At 24.1% G+C, this 22,302-nt stretch overlaps 2 protein-coding genes across 4 annotated transcripts in view; both read right to left on the minus strand.

Annotated features, from left to right (window-relative positions):
- Positions 1 to 7,005, minus strand: part of LOC126902437 (ero1-like protein) — a 14,859-nt gene extending 7,854 nt beyond the window's left edge. The window contains exons 1-2 of one of the 3 annotated variants that reach the window (XM_050679712.1): positions 6,904 to 7,005; positions 6,519 to 6,676 (exon numbers count right to left, since the gene is read on the minus strand). In XM_050679712.1, coding sequence (XP_050535669.1) covers positions 6,519 to 6,650 — 132 coding nt within the window. In that variant the 5' untranslated portion in view covers positions 6,651 to 6,676; positions 6,904 to 7,005. Of the gene's footprint in view, positions 1 to 6,518 lie in introns of all 3 variants that reach the window. The other 2 variants (XM_050679711.1, XM_050679713.1) reach the window with 2 other exon arrangements.
- A 2,173-nt stretch (positions 7,006 to 9,178) lies between these two features.
- LOC126903348 (histone-lysine N-methyltransferase trithorax) lies at positions 9,179 to 21,447 on the minus strand. Its single transcript, XM_050681499.1, has 17 exons — positions 21,030 to 21,447; positions 20,820 to 20,960; positions 20,550 to 20,709; positions 19,970 to 20,152; positions 19,070 to 19,363; positions 18,745 to 19,008; positions 16,873 to 17,004; positions 16,727 to 16,796; positions 16,572 to 16,662; positions 16,266 to 16,472; positions 15,546 to 15,668; positions 14,870 to 14,992; positions 14,641 to 14,802; positions 14,466 to 14,578; positions 9,923 to 14,000; positions 9,708 to 9,854; positions 9,179 to 9,635 (listed from the first exon to the last, which is right to left on the minus strand). The coding sequence occupies exons 1-17, from the start codon at positions 21,192 to 21,194 to the stop codon at positions 9,462 to 9,464; spliced, it is 6,627 nt and encodes a 2,208-aa protein (XP_050537456.1). The 5' UTR covers positions 21,195 to 21,447; the 3' UTR covers positions 9,179 to 9,461.
- Positions 21,448 to 22,302: the final 855 nt, after the last annotated feature.

A 22,302-nucleotide genomic window follows, 5' to 3' on the forward strand; every position in this document is an offset into this window, starting at 1 on the left:
TTTTTTGTACTTAAAACTGCCATAACTTTTTCAAAAATGAACAAATAAAAATAATATTTTTTTGTATTGAAACCTTAGATATTTCCCTTTCATTTGATATAATTTTTTTTGAAAATCTAACACTTATTCTGCTCACTGAGGAGATTTAAAATAGTAATTTTTTTACAAAAAATAACTTTTTCAACTTAATTTTTGAAAATGTTCCGGAAATACTGCGTCCTTTAAACATATATAAAATTAAAGCTTATTTTATGTACTACAAAATGAAAAAAAAAAATTTGTCCCGACGACCTATCTTCTATACGCAAATGGCTACCATATTCAAAAATATGCTATTTTTGTATGAAAATTATGGGTTTTGTATTTTATTTTAATAGAAGTTGATGTTGCTTTTGCAATTATCCATCAATTTTTTAAAATTAAACACTATCTACAGATTTGCATCGAAGCGTTTCTTATGATAGTGATTTTAATCACTGTCAGATTAAATCTATACTGAACCCAACTATGCAATGTCTCCACTATGCCGCGACCCCACTGTGCTACCGTTTTATTAGTATATTACTTTGGTTATAAATTATATATATATCAATTTTTTTATTTTTTACTATGTCTTTATATAAATTTAATGTTTTATCATTTTGACGAGTAAAAACTTTTAGAATATATTTATAAAAATGTGAATCCATTTCTTTGTAGTGTAATTAAAATGTTGAAGGAATTTAAATATAGGTTAAAAATTAAATAAAAAACGTAAAACACAACAGTTTACATGCCGCTCTAAATTATTGCCATTATCTGTTTTAGAATGATAATTTAATTCATTTTTTATTTGGTATGATCGAAGCCTCTTTTTGGTCCGGAATATATATTTAGAATAGTCGTGACATCAAATATAAAATACAGAAATTTAGTTATAATATATCATTTCAAATTAATTATGTCCCTGAGGACACATACAATAATATATATTAAATTAATCAACTATTAAGTATCGCTTTTATAAATAAATAGATAACTAAGCGATTAATATATTTTTTTGAACATGTGTAATTTTATATTACATTTTTTTTATTCTAAACAGGTTAAATAATAAGCACAGTTCAAGTTGTAACATGATTCAAATTTTTTGATACATTTTAATTTAACTGTAGAACACAATAATATTGCCCTCATATCATATAAAACACGGTCTAATGAACAATAGTAAAAAAGTAAGGACATTTAATAACCTTCATTACAGGAAATTATACAGAATGTATTTTTATATATTTTGATAAAAAAAAATTATGTTTTTTTAAGACAATTTGAATTTTATGCAGCTAGCACTTTTTTGACAACAATCGTAACAACTTAAAATAGTAATAAATAATAATAATATTCTATAAGAATTTTTATTAAATTTTTGTGAGAAGAAAAGAGAGAATTTGACGTAGATGTTAATGTAGACTTTTCTGTGACCTAAAATGCATGGTTAGAATAATAATTCTTTGAAATATTTATAAAAATAAGAATAACATTTCAAATAAATAAAAATTATATTAACATATATCACTAAATAATTTAACGCAAAAAAAATACATCTAAAGATATTAATAAATGTTAGATTATACTTATAATCAAACACCTGTGCAAGGCTTTAGAATATTGACACTGTAATTGCTATCTTTAACACTTGCTTTTATAGTTCAACTTGAAATTAATGGAAAATAAATAAATTTATAAAAAAATCATTTTGAATGATATAATATATATGGCTTTGATCTAATCTTGTTATAATCTAATTGAATTTAATCTAAAAAAATGAAAAAATATGTCTATATTTTTAATAAGAACTTTAGAAAAATAATAATGGTCATATGTTTTAGAAAATCTCTTTCTTTCTTAAACTTAACTTAAATCACATTTCTAACATATTATTAACATAGTTTATTAACCTTAAATTTACAAAATATTAAATAAAAACTATAATATAACTCAAATATATATTGTATATAATTAATTATTATCTTGAATAGTAATGATCAAATACTAGTAATGCAATAAAGTAGTTTCAAGCAATTTCTTAAATATATTGTATTCGTTTAAAAATAAAATTTTTAATTTCGTAAGAATATTTTCATAGGTGGCTAGTATATATTTATTTTATAAACTGTTCAAAACTTAGAATAATACAAACATATTTTTTGTAAAAATAATTCAACAATAATCTATTAAATTTAGAGTTTTTCTATAAATGTAATACATAAGTTAAAATTAACTAAAATTACTTATTTTCAGTATTTTATTTGTCATTTTGTTTTGGCGATACTATATAGCAAACATGATTTTCAAACTTATTTATCTCACTTTTGAGTCAGTAAACTAATTTCCAACGATTCAATGACTCATTGTCGTTTCATTTTTTTCAATCGAATCGAATTTTTAATTTACTAACGAACCCGAGACTAAACTGAACAATTCAAATTTTTTTTTTTTTATATTATTCTTAAACAAATTTAGTATGGAATTTTAAATATACTAGTTAAATTTTCAAACGGAATTACAGGGGAAAAGTTCGGTTCGATTTTTTTTTTTCAATTGAACTAGTAATGTTTAAAGCAACACGAGTAATAAAATTGAAATTTTACACTTTCAATAATTTTTAAATTAAATTATTATACAAAAAGTTTTTAAAATAAAATAAAATTGTAAAAAAAGGTATGTCAAGGAGATGATCTATCCTCTAATCTCTTACCATTTGCACGTCACTGTCGGTTCAATGTTAAGTTCAATTATCGAATATTATTTATATGAAGGGTACGCAGAAAAAAAGGGTAAGTCAATACTTCTCAAAATTGAGATTTTGGTGACAAAATATTCGATTTATCATAATGTATTTTTTAAGCAAAAAAACCAGTAGAAAAGAAGTGGATTTTTAGAAATATAGCCCCCGAAAGTTATGATGTACTGTACAATGTTGTTTAGAAATTAAAAATCCAATATTCTCAGTTTACATAAAATTGACTTACCTTATTTTTTTTATGTATCCTTCATTGACATCTCAGTGTCATCATACTTCTCTCTGAATAATAATTATTATACAACTGAGGGAGGTATTTGACATCTAAAATCTTATTATACTATTGACGAGTTAGTCAGTAGTGTAAAAAAGATTGTATTTCAATATAAGAAATAACGGATCTTACAATAAAAAATAATTCTTTTGGGTATATTTTAATTAAAAACAAACAATTTATCAAATACATGTCAAAAAAAGATATAAAATTGTTTAATAATTTATATGATATTAAGATCAGACATGCATTTTTACATTTAATTAAAACTACTAGCTAATTTCGACATAATATAATGAATATATACGTAATTTAAGTTAAACTTTATTTCTAGTAGGGAGGAAAGATGCTTACGTATACTCTATAAACCTAAATATCGCAAAAATTGACATTGATATGAAAGATTAATTTGTACACGTATTAAAAAATTATTTTAAAACGATTTATTAAATTAAAAGATTATTTAGTTTTCATGTGTAATGCGTTTAAAAATTGAATGGACTAAGCGTGTTCCTATAATTTCGCCTTAATTAACTTTGTCATCCCAAAAAACTAATCTTAAATAACATATTAATTATGCGGTAAAATATTTTTTTGTATGTTTATTAGAATAATTTTACTCTCGTTCTTAAAAATACAAACATAAAAATATAAATAAGATAGAAATAATTTTATTTTTGGTAAATATTAACAGTGAACCATTTGCTATTCAACTAATAAATTTTTAAATTAATAATCTATTAATAAATTTACAGTTCTTAATAAAACAATTTTTCTGATACTAGTAAAATAAACAAATGACTTAAGGTTAAAATAATTTCTCTAACAGTTCGAATGTTTCCGTTGCTTTGAAAATTCACTCATTTTTAAGCTCTTGATAGACAAATTAAATTTAATAAAAATACGCTACCAAAACGGGATAATTTTTAAATTGAAAATATATTAAAATAGGGTACTCAAAAATTACTATTTTAGTTTTATAGTTATTACTGGAATATTTTTTATGTAACTATATTTTTTTATCTGTAGATATGAATATATAGGTACCCATACATTATAAAATTTACAGTGCGAATAAAAAAAAATTGTTCACTATAAAATTTTTTATTAGAAAAACAATTCAGTATGGTGAGAAGGAAAGCAGATAATAAGTACCAGTCGGTTTTACTTAATATAATATGAAAATATACCCATTTAATCATGTATTACAATATTGTATACGGTACTTTAATGATAAATTAAAATTTTTGTCATGTACACAAATTTGAATTAAAATTTATATATCAAAACTCTATACTACACTATTTATTTTATATAATAATAGTTATAATAAAAACATGATTGTTCTAAAATGTTTAAGTCAACACAACATTTGGTTACCAACCTATACTTGAACTAATCACCTATTAAGTTATACTATTTATTAGTGATAGGAAATATCGAATAGTAACTATCGAACTTTATTCAATAGTCATTCAAAAACCATTCGTATAATAAAAATATTGGATAGTTACACAATATATTCGAATAGTTTTTAAAACTATTCGATAGTTTATGCTAAAAATAAACTATTTGGTTGTATAAAAACAATTCGAATATCGTATAGTATTCGATAGTTTAAAATATTCGAAAATTCACATCATTACTATTTATATTACGTTTGTCAAATATTTTTTACAATATATACTTACCTATATATATAGTGACGCACTTGCGATAATCAGATAATTATTATAATTTACGTGTTAGGAATAATTGCTGTACACTCAAATTTATATAATATTATTGCAACATAATATTTTAATTGTATTGGAAAAAACTAGTTTGTAAAGTTTTAGGAAATTTTCTCGTATTAATTTTGTGTTATCAAAAAAATAATTGCTTTATTTTATTTTTTGTGTATGACAATTACATTAGATCAAGATCGGGAATAGATTGTCTTATTAGAATTAGGGTTTTTTGTCTAACTACATCGCTTTTGACGTTAATGGACGACTCCCCCAAAAAAATGAAGACACGAAGTAAATTTTTACATGGCTATCACTATATTTTTGAAAGCTAATTTTTAATATCTTTTTTGTCCTAATTTTACTATCATCATTATAAAAAATCATAATTTACATCAATAACCATAAAATACACCACTAAAAAATTATTAGACTTCTTTAAATTTGAGAAAGTGACTTTTTAGATTAGTTGACAATAATATATGTTCAAATCGAACAAATAATTGAAAATATTAGTTGATTTTATTAAAAAAATAAACCAAACGGACAATTTTATATTGACAATTTGTAGTTGTTTAAAACTCAAAAAAAAAAACAAAAAAATAAATAATACAATGATCTTAAAATATTAAATTTTATTTTAAGTTATAATTTTTGCAATGCTTTAATTTCAAAGTTCTTATTGTATTATTAAAAATATGATAGTAAAATATCACTTTGAAAGAATATTTGTCTAATAAATTAGGACTATACTTTTAAATTGCAACAGTTATTTTCTTACATCAAATAAGATTTATAGATGTACAATGTACATGGACAGAATATTGATGACTTGGTGCTACATTAAGTTAAATGCATTTTTTTTCAGAAAAACAGCATGCATCTTCTTTAAGCTAAGCGACAATTTTGGACCATAAACAATAAGTAATAACAATAAAAAAGATCATATCACACTATAAATATTTCCACAATAAAGTAATCGAAAATAGGAATTTTTGTAAGCCAACAATATGGGCAGTGTCACATTTAATTTTCTTTAAATTTCAAAAAACCCCCCCAAATTTAATTTCTGTGTACGTCACTGGTATAAACTATACATCTATTTTGCACTACTACTACCAGATTTATTTTTACAACAATATAAACATATATTTTCATATTACATTTGAACTCAATTTTTGTGAATCGAATATAAAAATTATATTATGTTATTTCAATGGTATTATTGCAAAAAATTAATTGTTAAATATAATTCCAAAACAGTAAAAAATATAAACATAAATTGATTTGGTTAATTAACCAGTGTTATACCAATATAATAAATAATTGAATATCTAAGTGGAAAAAGGAAAAAATCAACTATTAAAAGTTATGATTCACTGTTACCTTTTCCTATTCAGCTATACAATTTATTTAAATAAAAATATTACTTTTAATAAAATATTTAAAGAGTTTATTATATTTAGTCAAGCTATCATAATGACTATTTTATGATAAGAATATTTTATACAAAGAAACAAAAAAATAAGGAAGGTCAATAAAATGTATAATTTAAAAGGTTTTCTCTAAAGATTCTTACATTGGGGGCTTCTAAAGGTCTAGTCATGTCACTGATAAATATAAATATAAATAAATATAAAATGACCTATATTAAAAATTAGGAAATATCAAGTAACACATTGCGCTATTATGTAGTTATGTTAACTAATATGTAGTAATAAAATTGTAGACTTACCTCATTGAGCCAAATATTATCCAAACGATTTGAAGAATTCGGGCTAGATGATGAGAAAAAACAAATAGCACTCACATAAAGGCTTAAATTAACTACTAATAGTATAAAATAGTTAATAGTCCGAAACAACATTTCCTTTTTGCTTTGAATCTCAGTCACTAATATAAAACTATTTATTAGTTTTCAAATACAAAAAATAGGCGTTAATCAAGTAAAAGGCATTAATAAGTAGAGATATTAGTTGGATAGCAATGGACTATGATTTAATAAATGCACACATAGTAGTAATAAAGAATAGTCTACGTTTGTAAAACAAAAAAAAATTGAAATAACTGATTAAATAAACCAGTAATACTATTTAAAAGTTAATTAAACGACAACTCACAATAACAAGTGCACTCGATAATGACTCGCGTTATCAACGCTGAACACAAACTGAAGTTAAATTATCAAATTTCAAGTGCCATATAAAAACGGGACTTTTGAACTGTACAACACGTCAGTATTTGTACAGTGATACTTTATCGAATATTAAAAACTACCGTATAACTTTCACAAAATTTAAATCATTTAGTTATAAATATCCCATAAATTTGTCTTAAATTAATGATTTTATATATAAAATATATGGTTATTTATTAAAAAGAATAATTTTACTTAATAAATTATTCTTTATTTGTTAATTGACATAAATAATCCGATTCAATAGTGAATAATATTTACCATCAAAAAATTTATAAATAATTAATACATTAATATTATAAATTGATAAATTGATTGATTTATTATAATACTAATTTAAGCATTAGTCATAGTTATGAATATATATTCCTAAACACTATAACCAAATGGGTGAATTTAGATAGGATGACTTGAATTTAACTTCAGTCTTCAGTGAATAAGTAGTCAATAGTTTTTATTTTTTTATAGTTTTTTATTAATTAATATTTTAATACCACACTCACAAAATATATATTTGTTCTTTGAAAAAATTCTTTAAAAATTAATGTAAAAATATGTATAATTAATCAACACAAAAGTTTTAATTTATTATTTCTGTTGAAAATTCGAATTTTTCAATGAATGAATAGTTGATGAATTTTTATCAAATATTGTGATATGCAGTAAGAATTAATTTAGATATTTTCTCTATCATTAAAACTCAGAATTGTTTATTCACTGGTAATCTTACTCTATTAGTAGTAGATATATAGTAGGTTACTTAAGATAAATGATCAAGTAAGACAATCATGTTATACGATTACTTTTATTTCGTTTTTCTTAATAATTTAAATACTTATTTATTTATTGAACAAAAATTCGTTTAACAATTTTCATTAATTTGTAACTATAAAATTTTAAAAACAAATTTCTAAGTGTAATTAATTGATACTAATTTTTTAAATAATAGAAGGCTTCGAAAAATGAAATATGCAATCCAACTTAGATCTGTTCCAAAAAATAGATCAATTTGAGTTAAATTTATACTCTAATATAATTTCACCCTCCATGTCTTCAAAATTAACCTTTTATGTCAACAAAATTTAATGTTAAAGCTGTGCATTATAAAATACTAATTATAAATTAGTTTACTTAATTTTTTTCTGTCCAATGAAGGTTCGTTGCTAATTACACAAACCCTTCCATGCACATTAAATAAATTTAATATAATATTTTTTTTATGTATTTAAAAAATTTGTATATAGTGGGATTATTTTAACATTAGCCACTCAATTTCTTTTAAAATAATAATTATGTTAAGAGAATTTCATTTTGGTATTTTTTAGTTTCATGTGTTCTTGATTTATTATTTCGGAAGTTATTTATATGTTTAAATATATAGTGGAGATGACATGTGTATTATGTTATTTTTATCATTATATATTACTCTGTCACTTTATATTTAAACATATTAATAACTCTCAAAACAATAGGTCAAACATTTTTATCAACCAGTCATTTCTTAATTTTTATTTTATAAAATTATATATTGTCACTAAAATAAATGAAGTTGACACCCTTTATAAGGTATAAAGGTTGAAAAAAAAACATAATAATTGATAAATTGAGAATTGTAAAATAATAAATAATATTAAAATATACCATAAAGAATTTCTTTAACACAACTGTCTTATTAAAAAAATCATTCCGTATATACATCATTTGTACTTTAATTAATAATAATTTAATTGGTCTGGTACTTTTATGAAAATTTCTAATCTAAAATAAGGTATGTAATTATTTAATATCAAAATAATTTATTTTAATTATCACATATTAGTTATAGAAGTGATGGTAAAGTTCTAAGTATTTTACAGAAATTTTAAGGATATCATTAAATAAATTTATGAGGTAGTTTACAAGCATATTATAAATCATAATATACATCTAACAGTAATTTACATCGCAGAAAAATACAATTTAAGTAAAATATACATCTATAAATATATATATATATATATAAATTTTTTACAAATAGCAAGATAAAATTAACTAATATTAATGGTTCTTCACTATCTAAAATATATTAATTATAAATTTGAAATTAACAAAAATGAAAAAGGAAGTTAAGTAAATAAAATAAACAATTGTTTCATTATGTTTTTTTTAGATATTTTTAAATGATAACAATTTATACTTATTTCGAACTTATACATTTTATGTATAACAGAGTATGAAATATCATAACACCAGTATATTTAGTTTACAATTTTAGCAAAAATAAATAATAATAAATATCGCTGACAATGAAATGTCACAATGTAAAATATTAAAATAAAATAAAACTGGTACAAAGTATATTAATTAATTTGGTCAAATATTTTACAACATATATAAATTAAATATAAAATGTTTACTTAATATAAACAGAAAGGAAAAATAAGAAGTTTCTAATACAAAAACTAACAGAAAATATTAAATACAGAAAAAAAAAACCAAAATTTAGTTAAGATATTTACGACATTTTCTTGAAAGACAATGGCATGTTATCTTGTCATCTTCTAATGGAAATTTATAATCGTATGTCAATTCTTCACCTTGAAGTACTTTTCTTTTGGCTAATATCATAATATGTTTTTTTCCATGTATAGTTTCAATTTTTGACTGACAATTAGGCTAGTTACAAAAAATACATATTATTTGATGTATATCTTAGAATACAGTAAAAATACTAATAATGATAGTTACATCACAGGAATGGTTGATAAATCTTGATGAATTACCATTCATTGTCGCATCAATTACAGTATCTTGATCAATTCGAAACATATAACAATCTATTCCTTTTTTGTTATACAGTCTTTCACGAACATCACTCACTTCAGATCTGATGACCTACAATAATATTCAATTAAAAAAAACATTTTCACTAAAGATATATATTTAAAAACTTGTACACTTACTTCTCCTGTGTATTCAATGACATATTCTCCTTGTTCAATATCCCTTAAACAAAATAATCCACGACCATGTATATCAGATCGATATACTCCAACAGTAGTTGTTAAAGTCTTGTTCATATTTCTATACTTCATTTCATTAGGTAATGAATTGGCTCTACGACCACCAAAATCTTCATTATTAGCTAAGAGTTTAGGAGGTTTACGATGTCTTGATGCTAACCAACTAAACATATCATATCTATTTTTTCTTATAACTATTTCTGTGCGTGCACATCCAGAAGAGTTTTCACCTGTTGAGCCAACAATATCTACACCTTTATGATAAGTTGGTTTATATTTTACAAATTCTTTGGCATCAGAAATTTGTTCTAACAGATACTTCAAAAAGTTATTACTGAGTCCTAATGAGCGAATAGCAGCAGTTATATCACTTGTGAAAGGATTACTATTTGGTAACGATGGCATTTTACGTTCATTTCTTGATACTTGAATTGCATCAAACAATTTTGCCCAAATCTCTACAAGTGATCGATCTTTACAAAAAACACCATCTGCAGAACTCATTTCAAACATAAGTTGAGGTACTATACGTTCACGTTCTGACATAACAGTTGACCATTGACGACCAGACTGTTTTTTTGGTAGGGATTTATTTTTTAATGCTTCAGTAGATTGTTTTAGACAATATTTTTCAAAAGGATTAGAAACTGGCTCTAACAATTTTACCTTTGCCTTGGTAGAATTAGAAGAAACATTTTCTAGGTTAATTGGTTCTTTTTTCAGAGATTTCTCTACAGTTGTCAAACAACTTAGTGACTCTTTAATTAAGCAATTATTAGCAGATGAGGATTTTGCGCTATCAATTGACATAAACTTTGTGCTATAAACATTAGCTATAGTATGTGGCTTTTTCTCTATTTCAACAGATAAAGATTTTTGTTTATTATCATTACTGAATAAATGTGATGAATTTTCATGAATTACTAGGGATAATTGTGATTCACTATTCAGTGATGTTATTGTCAATTCATTACATGACAATTTTTCTTTTTTAAGAGGAGGCGAATCAGAAAGTGATGTTTCTTTTTCTATTTGAGATGTTAAACAATTTTGGATTATTTTTAGAGACTCTTCTTTTAATTTCTCTATTTTAAAAGGCAATTTTTTCTCTTCTTTTACTGTAAAAACAATTTCTTCATTCATCTTACAGCTAGGTGAAATTACTTCTTCCAAGTTTCTCTCAGGTAATATTTTTACAGTGTTGGTAATAGGAATTGATTTATTTTCAATTTTAGTAAAAGAATTTGTTATTATTACATCAGAATGTTGAAAAACCTTATGCGGTTTTGTCGATACAATATTATGTTCAATATCAGAAATATTATCAATTTTGGTTGGTACAGATGTTGCATTTATTGCAGTTGTAGACTTATTTAAATAAAAACCATTAGTTTTTGGAAGAATTTTTTTTTTCTCTACAGTTTTAGAAGAACATATTTTAAACTCATTTCTTTTAGGAGGATAAGTTCTCATAGTTTGTTTTTTCCATGGTTCAGGGTTAATATTATTTATTATATTCATAACCCCATATACTTGGTTTTCTACAGATTGAACAAGTCTATTGGGAATATTTTCTTTGGAGTCATAACATTCAGTTGGCTTTAGTTTTCGATTTGAATAGACTTTAGGTTGAGTTGTACAAACTACTTTATGCTCAGTTTTAATGTCAGATGTAATGCTATAAGACCATTCATTTGATACTGAGGTGGGTTCAGAATTCAGTATATAAATCTGATTTGACACATGTGTGGTATTAACTTCTACAGGTTTTGGTGATTGATAAATTTGTGGTGATTGTGTAAAAGTATAACCTGAAGCCATAGTGTATGTTTGGTCTAATCCTACAATCATAGGTTGAGAGCTAAATAATAAGTTATTACTTTGGGACATGAACATATCAACTGGAGGATTGTTAAGTAAAACAGTTGTAGGATCGACAACAGATGGTTGAACAATAACTGTAGGTGGTGTCTGATATTGAAAGCATGGCATCACTGACTGAGGTTGAGTATTATTTATTGTTATATATTGAACATCAGTTGCTGGAGTTTGAACATATGACGAGATTGGTTGAATAATAAGAGTGGGTGAATGTGTAAGTGGTTGTTGCTGTGATGGAATTTGTGTGATAGGGATGTAATTTTGTTGATGTACTAAATTAGATTCTTCTTTTATAGGTTCAGCATATAAGATTTTGTTTTCAACTTCAAATTGATTAATTTCAACTTTAATATCAGATTTTTCATCCTCGCTTGAATCACTATCACTTCCAAGTCCATAGTCAAAATTGCAACTTATAAGATGACGTTCAAAGCTCAAACTAGTCCTATATGTTCGGTGACATCTCTCACATTTGACAGGTTGATCATTTGTACAATCATCAATAACATCAGAATTTTTTTTTATATTACACAATTCAAATTCTGATTCACAATCACTAGAATCATACAACCCATCTATTTGTGGTATAGGTTTACTTTCGAAACCATTAATATTCGAAAATTTTTCCATTTTACATGTTTCATCAATTGTGGATTTAAATTCAGAGTTAGTTTCATAATTAGAATAATTATATTTATCGAAATTTTCAATTTTTAAACGTTTGGTAGTACTATAATCAATAGGGCATATCTTTTTTAAGGTTTCATAACATTCATCTAAATTATTTAACTGCATAGGTTTATATAAATTGTAATCAATGTCTTTTTTTATTGTTTTTTCTATACTGATTATATTATCTTGATTATGATCAATAGTGTAATTTAATTCATCATGCTTTAATTTTTTAACTATATTTTCAACCTTAGTAGTCCAATCATATTGAATTAGTTTCCATGGCTCTTTTGTAGACCAATAATATCTTTTTGCTTTAAAATCTATAGGAATTATAGACTCAATAGTATCTGATAATATTGGATGCAAATGTCCAATGCAACTGATATACAATGAGCCAATTAGAATATAAACATCTGAACTTCCTTTTTTTTTTCGTTTTATATCTTCTTGTTCTATATATATTAATCTATCTAAAGTAAAATCTTTAACACTACTTCGAACATTAGAAGCGTGATTATTACAATAAACAGTTTTATTTTCATTGAACAAACAAAATAGTTTTCTTGCACATTGAAAGTGATACGTTTTCACACAATTTCGGTAACAACATCCTATACTAGCCCCTTTTTCATTACATACTACACAACGAACTAATTTACTTCTGGATAAGGCTAATTGGACATTTTGAAGAGAACCATCAATCTCTTCAAAAACTTCTGATGACCATAATGCACAGTTGGCATGAGCCCATATATTGTCGCCACAATATAAAAGTCTACCTTCTCGAACTGATAATCCTTCTCCCACTTTTTTACAAAACTGGCATTCTCTTTTGTCTTGTATTTTTGGACTAATATAATAACTATTTTCATCATTGCCCATCATATCTTGCAAAGCTTTTATATCAGAATTAAGCAAGTTAAATGACATTTTAGGAATAAATTTTGGCGGGCTTATAATTGTTGATGTCGATGGAGAGTAAACATTTTTGCATGGTGAACTATTTAGGAAATCACCATTAAACCAAGGAAAAACTGTAGAAATGATTTTAGTATATTCTTCTTTAAGTTCTGGTGCATTAAACTTATTTATAGTATTTAACATATCTTTATTGAATTGATACAATGATTCATACTCATTATTATTAACTTTTTGTTTTATTGATACTAATGTTGGAGTGCCTTTAGACCAACCTTCCAAACCATGACAAACACATTGTTTAGGAGGTTCTTCTATTTGATTTTTTGGTAAATCATTCAAAGTAACTTTATCAAATGATGGAAATGGTGGAATATATGTTTTTTTACAAACACATCCAGGTGATTGTTTTTGTGGGCTCCACTTAATCAAATCACAAGTTTTTTTATTTTTTCCTAGTGACAAAAGTATAGATTTAAAACCACTTTTAAAGGCTTCATCAACATATGATCGCCACGGTATAGTACTGTTAGTAGTACAATTCCTAAAAATAAACAATTTTATTATCAAAATAAGTTTTATGGAATCAAGTAATTGAACAACTAATAAAATGTTAAATTAATTTTTTAATTATTATTAAATAACAAGTTAATTAGTAATTTTGTAACTATTTATTTATTTTATAAGTTATTTATAAATATTTTTAATTCATAGGAACATTACATTGTTTTATATATAAATCTAACTTTTAGATGTTAAAATCATAAATTTTAATTTAAATAATAAAAATTAAAGTTTTGTTGTATGTTTAGTTATATAATTAAATATTAAGGGCTATTCCTGATAGCAGTACATTTTTAAATTATCCCTAAGTATCAGATATATAGTAATTTCACTATATAAATATAAAATGTAATAGTAATAAATTAAACAATATTAATTAAAAAATAACTTCTCAGCTAATAATAGTAATTATTTTTTTAGTACAACAAAATATTTCAATGCTTACTTGCAAATGTATTCAACACTATCAGGTAAAACACTCAAAACTTCATATTTTTCATTTGATAAACCTTCACATTTAGAATGAACCCAATGTTTGCAAGTAGCACACTCCATCATCTATAAATAAATTATTAAAATAATAGACATTGAATGTTAAAAACACTTATTTATTTTATTACTTTTGAATCATAATCATCAGAATCATAACACTGTTGACATAAAGGACAGTAGTTACCATGTTGTCTTAATTGATAACATTCAGTACAGAGTGCTAAGTTACCAACAAAGTAATCAACTTTGGGTAGATGACAACTTTTACAAGTTCTACAAGGTGGACATGCCTTTAAAACACATGAATATAATTTATTTGAAATATATCACTTATAAATATAGTACTTAATAACTTACCCAAGGTCTATTTCGGTCATAAGTTAATTTATCTGTTAAACAGTAATCATGATAAGAATCTTTACATCTTTGACAAGTTAACTTTGGTCTTGTTTTGCCTCTACTATTACATTGTTTGCATAACTGATAAATTAAATAAATAATTAAATACTTTAAGAATACATAAAAACAATTAAAATGTTATTACAAGCTATAAGTAAAATATTGTTACCTTTGTAATTTGTTTTAATTTTCTAACAAATATAAATATTACAATATTTGTAATATTTGTAATTATTACTATTGAATATTAAATGTATGAAAAATCATAAAACTATCCATGGTGTTAGAAAAAATTAAATATAAATATAATCTATATAGAAATTCAGAATAAAGTGTAATCTAAAAAATTGGTTTAAATCTTAGTATGTATTATATAACTAGGAAAATTTTTTTGACTTAATAGATTAAATAGAAAATAGAAAATTTTTGTTAAATTACCCATAACACATAATAATCTAATTTATAAAGCATTTCTGCATTACAGCATAATTCTAGTTATACAAAATCAAGACCCTTCAAAGTGCTTCAAATAAAATTTATTAAAGTATATAATTCACAGCCCTGACTAGGAACTTTAAAAAGATTCCTGTAGTACATACTTAAACTTTACTGTAATAAAGCATTCTTGTATTACCTTGCATTTAGGACACGTCCAACTAATTTTAGACCATTCACTTTCATGTGAAGATATTCCAATTCCAACTCCATCTACACAAAATTTATGATAAGGTTCGCAGCAGGTAACACAATGGATTAGCTAAAAAAAATATTTAATTTTTGTATTTGAACATACAGATATCTCAGAACTAGCTGAGTAACTGAACTAACTGCTCATAACTATTGTTCAAATTATCATTTTATCAAAACATTTTTTTTTAAATTATTCTTTTCTTTTTAGATACATTTAGAGTAAACTTTTAATTATTTATGTCTAATAAGGAAAAAAAAATGTAATATAATTTTTAACTTACTAAGTTGTTAACATTTTAATATATAGGGTGTTCAGTAAGTAAGAAAACAGGTTTCTTTTGTTCTTATTGTTTATAACAATTGATATGTCTCCTTACTTACTGAACATTTTGTATATTGTGTTTATAGAATGTAAACAAGTTTTTTGTAAGAATAAGACTAAATAATAGCTATTTTGAAATTTTGAAGAAAAATAAAATTTCAACTTTTGTTGTTGGAGATAATAATCAAAAATATACTTTAAATTTAGTTGAAGATGACAATAGTTAATAAAAAAAAAAAATATTAACAAAATGTTAATTGAATTAAAATATATGTGTTATCAGTTAGATCTGAGACACTTTGTAAACATGTACAAATATATGAACTATTTTATTATATATACTTTTTCCATTCCAGCACTACCACAAAGATAACAAATAGCAAGTCGTGGGACTGATAATGGTTCTGTACTAACAACTGCAAATCCATTTTCAGCAATACGATCAGGATCATAACTTTCTCTAAAATTTAAGTCAATAGCTTTATTATCTTCATTATTATCATTATTAGCATTTGATTGATCTTGCATCATTAAATCTTGAAGAGTTCTCTGCAGGATTAATTAAATTTTTACATTATACAATAATATGTTCTTTGTTAATTTAAAAGGCATTCAAATTAAAATTTAAATCTTTCTAATTATACTCACATTCACATGAAAAGAGGAATAAGTGTCTTGATAAATATCACCAGTTATTGAACATTTAATGTTATTTGGTATAGCTGACAATTTTTCATTTCTAAAATTGAAATTATAAAAAAAATTTAAATTTATTTTTATTGATTAAAAACTTTAACTCCTACCTTATATCTTTAGTCAAATAATCACCATTAACTTCATTTTGTTGGTTAGAAAGGGAGTCTATAGATGGATCTATAAAATGCAATAAATCATTCAAAGATTAATTATAGATTTTGAAATAATACAAAAAATAAATATTATATAATACTTCTAAACTCATTAAAATCATCTACTAGTTCGGACATATTGCTAAAAACTGCTGGTGCTTGCTTTAAAGCTAATTCTGCACTACGACAAACATGTTTAATTCTGGGTCCTTTAACAGTAATAGTTTTTGTTTCTGTAACAATTTATAAAATGTAAATGTAATACAATACAATATTAGGTTATAAACTAAACTTTAAATTTCTACTTCTAATAAATATAGAAAAATAAGTTATTATTCTAATAATATTTGTATTTTTGTATCTTTCTGCATTGACTTGACTCTATTGGTTTAAACTTTATATGAATAATGAACTATTAAAAACATTACACATAATGAATTTTCATATAATATTAGTAGTGATATTCAAAACTAAATAAACCAAGCTTGAAGTATTCGGTTTAGTTCAAAAGTGAAACATAAAATTAAAAAACCCAGCACAGGGGGGTTGCGGCATAGAAGTGATATGGCATAGTTGGATCAAGTATAATGATATCTAACAGTAATTCAAATCACTATCATAAAAAACACTTTGATGCAAATCTTTAGATAGTGTTTAATTTTAAAAAATTGATGGATTATACCTAATGCTACATGATCTGCTATTTCTTTATTTATATCCTAATTAAGATAAAGTATGTCAAATGAAAAAGGGATATAAATATTATTTCTCATAAAAAAATTGTGTTGATCCATACATTTTTTAAGAAGTTATAGCATTTTAAAGTAAAAAATATATAATCGAGAATTTTCACACAAATATAGCATTTGGTAGCCATTTTCACCGTGAAGACAAATTAAAGTCTGAAATTTTTTTTTTCCATAATAAAAAACATTACATTAGCTTTAATTTAAGATATATATAAAAGTGTCAGACTTTCCAAAACACTTTCAAAATTAAATTTTTTGTGAAAAAGCTGTCATTTAGAACCCTCCTAGGCAGGTAAAGGGGCAGATTTATAAAAAAAATATACCAAATGATAGGTAAAGACATCATGCATCTAAAAAAAATATATATATTGATCCATTAATTTTTCAAGAAGTTATAGCATTATAAAGTTAAAAATATAAAAAAGAATTTTTTTACAAAAATTGTATTTTTTTTATTAACTTTGATGTCTGTTTTCACTGTGAAGACTAAATAAAGTCTAAAATTTTTTTTTCCATTATAAAAAACATTACATTAGCTTTAATTTAAGATATCTATAAAAGTGTCAGACTTTCCGGAATAATTTCAAAAGTTAAGTTGAAAGAGTTCTACTTTCTATATGCATTATTCAGATTTGAACCCTCCCCTTATATAGGGAAATGGTCTAATTAAAAAAATAAGTATGTCGAATGAAAGATGTATATCGGTAAATCGGTTAAGTGAGAGCTGAGAAAAAGTGGTAAAAAAAAAAAAAAAAAAAAAACACATCATAATAAAACCAATAACTTCTAAGCTTCGAATCGAAGCTAAACAATTTTACTTAAATTTTTCTTTGTAAATTGGTTTAATGTTTTTTTGAAATACATACTGTTGCAACTTAAACAAAAATATTACTTTTTTTTTTTTTATTATACTTTTAGTAAAATTTTGTATTACAAAATAATTTTTTCTCTTTACTTTGAGAAAAATAAAGAGAAACTCTACTCTACTCTTTACTTTTTTTATTTAAAAAAAAATTATATATTTAGATAGTTAATATCATCTAGTCCATTAAAGTTATGAATATCAGGGGAACTTCATTTTCAAGACTCAATATTATTCTAAAGTTCTTGTGTGAATAGTTATGATGCAGTAGTAACTTACTATTTAAATGAAATATATGAAAAAATTAGGTAATTTTAACAAAATTTTACTTCTTAGAAACTTAAAATTAAATTTGCTCATACCATTAGTTGAATTTGATGACATGCTAGTTGAACGCGATAATACAATTTTTTTAACATCATTAGACTGGATATCTCTTGATAGTTTTATTTTTTTATGTCTTTTAATTTTTTTTTTAATAATTTTAATTTTTTCTACTTTGGATATATTTTTAGTACATTTCCTTTTAGTGATGTACTCACTATCAGAATTAGATTTTATTGAAGAACTATCAATATTATCACTGTCACAATTATTAACTTCATCCAAATTATCATCACTATCATCTGAAAAATTAAAATAGACTTAAGAAAAATTTACTTAAAATACTTCATATAAATTTAATACCATGGATAGCATTAATAATTTCTCTATGGAGATTATAATCATGAATGATTTTTTTTCTTAAATTATCATCTATATTTATAGTCCAAGGATCAGGTTTCTTTAAGGCCCATGACACAATTGCCACTATTTCTCTAGGAAGTTTATCAATCAGTCGTTCAATGATAGTTTCTGGTAACTTAAGTCTTTTTAAACACATTTGAAGCCAACATGCTTTACAACGAGCATCAATTGATAAAACTCGTGATATTTTATTCTTAGATTTTAACCCAGTTGGAATATTACATTGACCAACACCTAGAAAAATATTACTAATTAATTAATTATACCTAAAAAATAAATTTAAAGAACTTAATTGCAGTTAGTTATATAACAAAAAATGTACTATAATTCAGTAAACCAAAGGTAAACTATCACTAATCAAACTTTTTTAAAGAATGAATTGAAACTAATTTTGAAATACTCATTGTTTAGATGTTACCCTAAATCTGTTGGCAAACCCTTATCCCGTTTGATAACATAGCTTATTATGATTGGTTTGAGTAAATGTTATTAGTTTGGATAACATCCATACAAGTTAAATGATCATTTATGTGGATTTTGGTTTTGTTATTACACAGATATTTATGATTACTTCTACAATTGCTTAACCGCTTATTTAAGCTAATGTATGTTGTGTATTCTTATGTATACAAAAAGTATCGATTAGTTGCTTTTATATTGTATTTTGTTATTAAGATATCAATTATAGGTTTACCAATAAATCTTTAAATTCTTGATTTATTAATACAACTGTCGCCAACTTTTAAAGAGCAGCAGGAACAAATACATTATATAAGCATTTATATACCACTGATGAACAAAATAAACAAAAACTGTTTTAAATGAAAAAATTTATTTTACCTTTTTCATTATTGCATCGATAAATTAATTTAGTATTTTCAATGGATCTTATCATAAATTTTCGACATGAATCACAACTGTAAGCTCCATATTTCTTTGTTTTGGCTATTATCTTGTAAAAACGAATAATACCACAAATACCACATTGTACTTCACCACTTGAAAGGTTTGATTTTAAAGGACCTAAAAAATTAATATAAGCATAATTATTTCAAATATTATTAAATTAAGATTTTAATATAAAGTTACACATATTTTTTTGGTTGAATTTTCTTTCAAAAGTAAAATCAATTATATTTCTACAAGACTGTTTAATATATATTGCAGAAAAAGAAAAGTTATAAATTATAAACTGTAACCTATCTTGCTATAAATATGTTTGATATAATGTATATAAGATTATTTAAAATTGATACATTTCTAGATGTTTATAGATTCAATTTTAATTACATTACTTTACATAATTTTTATTACTTACATACTAACAGAAAATGATCTAAAAATTTTAACGTATTTATTAAGAGATGTATGTTAAGAACTTTTAATAGGAAATTTCAAGCAAAACAATTCATTACAATACCTCCTTTGCACGATTTTGCATATGTATAATTAAGATCATCATCTAAGTAAATAACTTCTACAGAATCCAAACTTATTGATTTATTTAATGATTGTGGTAAATTCACTTGAGAATTTTTTAAATTATGACATGTCATACTGCTTGAAAAATTAGGATTTTGCTAAAATAAAGAAAAATTTAAATTCCTTAAATAATATGAAATTTGATTATATTTTATGAAAAAATATTATCATGGATTTTATAGTTTTTAACTTTGTACTTCATTCTTACTAAAATATTAGAAAATTTTTGGTGTGATTCTTCATAAGGAATACCTCTTTGACGACATATTTCTTTCATTTCCTTTTTTTTTTCCTCTAAATTATGAGCAGCTTCACTACAATCGTTAAAACCTTTAAACTCTTGTGATTTCTATAAAATAGAAGACATAATACATAACTATAATTTTGAAATTACATATAAAATTACTTAATTTACTACCTCTTCATAGTTGCTTTCATATGTTGTTCGAAACACGTCCAAAGATAATGATATCAGTTGAGCAGTTTTAAAATCATTATCGACGAATTTGGACACCCCAGCAAGAACCATAGCCCTTTTTGTTCGTGTTTTGGGCGGTTTGCCGAGAAACCTTGATCTGACCATTTTACCATTTTTCACAAAGATTCACTATAAACTTTATAAAGGTGAACGAGTTACAATAAAGACAAAAACTTTGAAACATAGTCATCTATATTATTTTAAATTATAAATCAGCAAACAGCATGAGATAAAAAAACGTTTACGTAAATATAAATGTCCAAAATTAATGTCACAAAGCTAATAGAAGGTCCAAAAGGTTTATGTTTTAGTGTAAACATATATGCGTCGCTGCGCGCCAATAGCCGTAATCTTTTATGTGTTGTATTTCCCATGGTCATTTCGTTCCGTTATCATATTTTACTAACATCTGTTACTTCTATTTAACGTTTTTTTCAATTGATATTCAACAGGACAATCCCTATGGTATCTGTGCATATTATAATAAATTCGTACATGATACGCAGGACGTCACAAAATAGTTAACTATGGTACTAACAAACCATGACAAAATAGATATATTTTGTCATGTAACAAACTAAATGAAAAAACTAATTTTCATATAGTTTGTGGTACTAACATATAACATAGAATTATTTAGTTTCATAAATTAAAAAATGTTTTTGAAATATTGATTTCACAATACAATTCATTTTTTTAAAGGCTTCAATCATAGTCACTGATTAACGTAGTTGCTTAGCCAGGGGTGACAGGGTCCATTCCAAAATAAAGTAATGTTAAAAAAAAGATCTAAATAAAAATTTTGGATATTTTTCTGGCTGTACCCTCTATGAAAAATCTTTTTCAAAGTTTCTAGATCAACGGATATTTTTAGTTTTAATAATCAACTTGTTTGACTCAATTTTTTTTGATTATATATGAAATATCTAATAGTCCATAATTATATCTTGACATAGTAGTACAAATAAAAAAGGTCAGAGGCTATGCCCCTATGATAATTTTTATCGTAAAGGTTTTTCATCCATTCCTATGCAAAAATCATTTGATAGGCGGATTTTTTTTGAGAGAGAGAATGTTGAAACTTGGTTTTATATGAAAGTTTTTTTTATTGGGGTTCGTAACAATATATTTAAATTAATTATGTGGATTTACGACTATCAATCGTTATCAGTTATGTGTGATAAACTAAATACTGTACACTGTACTTGATGGA

This window comes from Daktulosphaira vitifoliae, unplaced genomic scaffold, assembly GCF_025091365.1.
Source record: "Daktulosphaira vitifoliae isolate Bord-2020 unplaced genomic scaffold, ASM2509136v1 Scaffold_3, whole genome shotgun sequence".
Lineage (NCBI taxonomy): Eukaryota > Metazoa > Arthropoda > Insecta > Hemiptera > Phylloxeridae > Daktulosphaira > Daktulosphaira vitifoliae.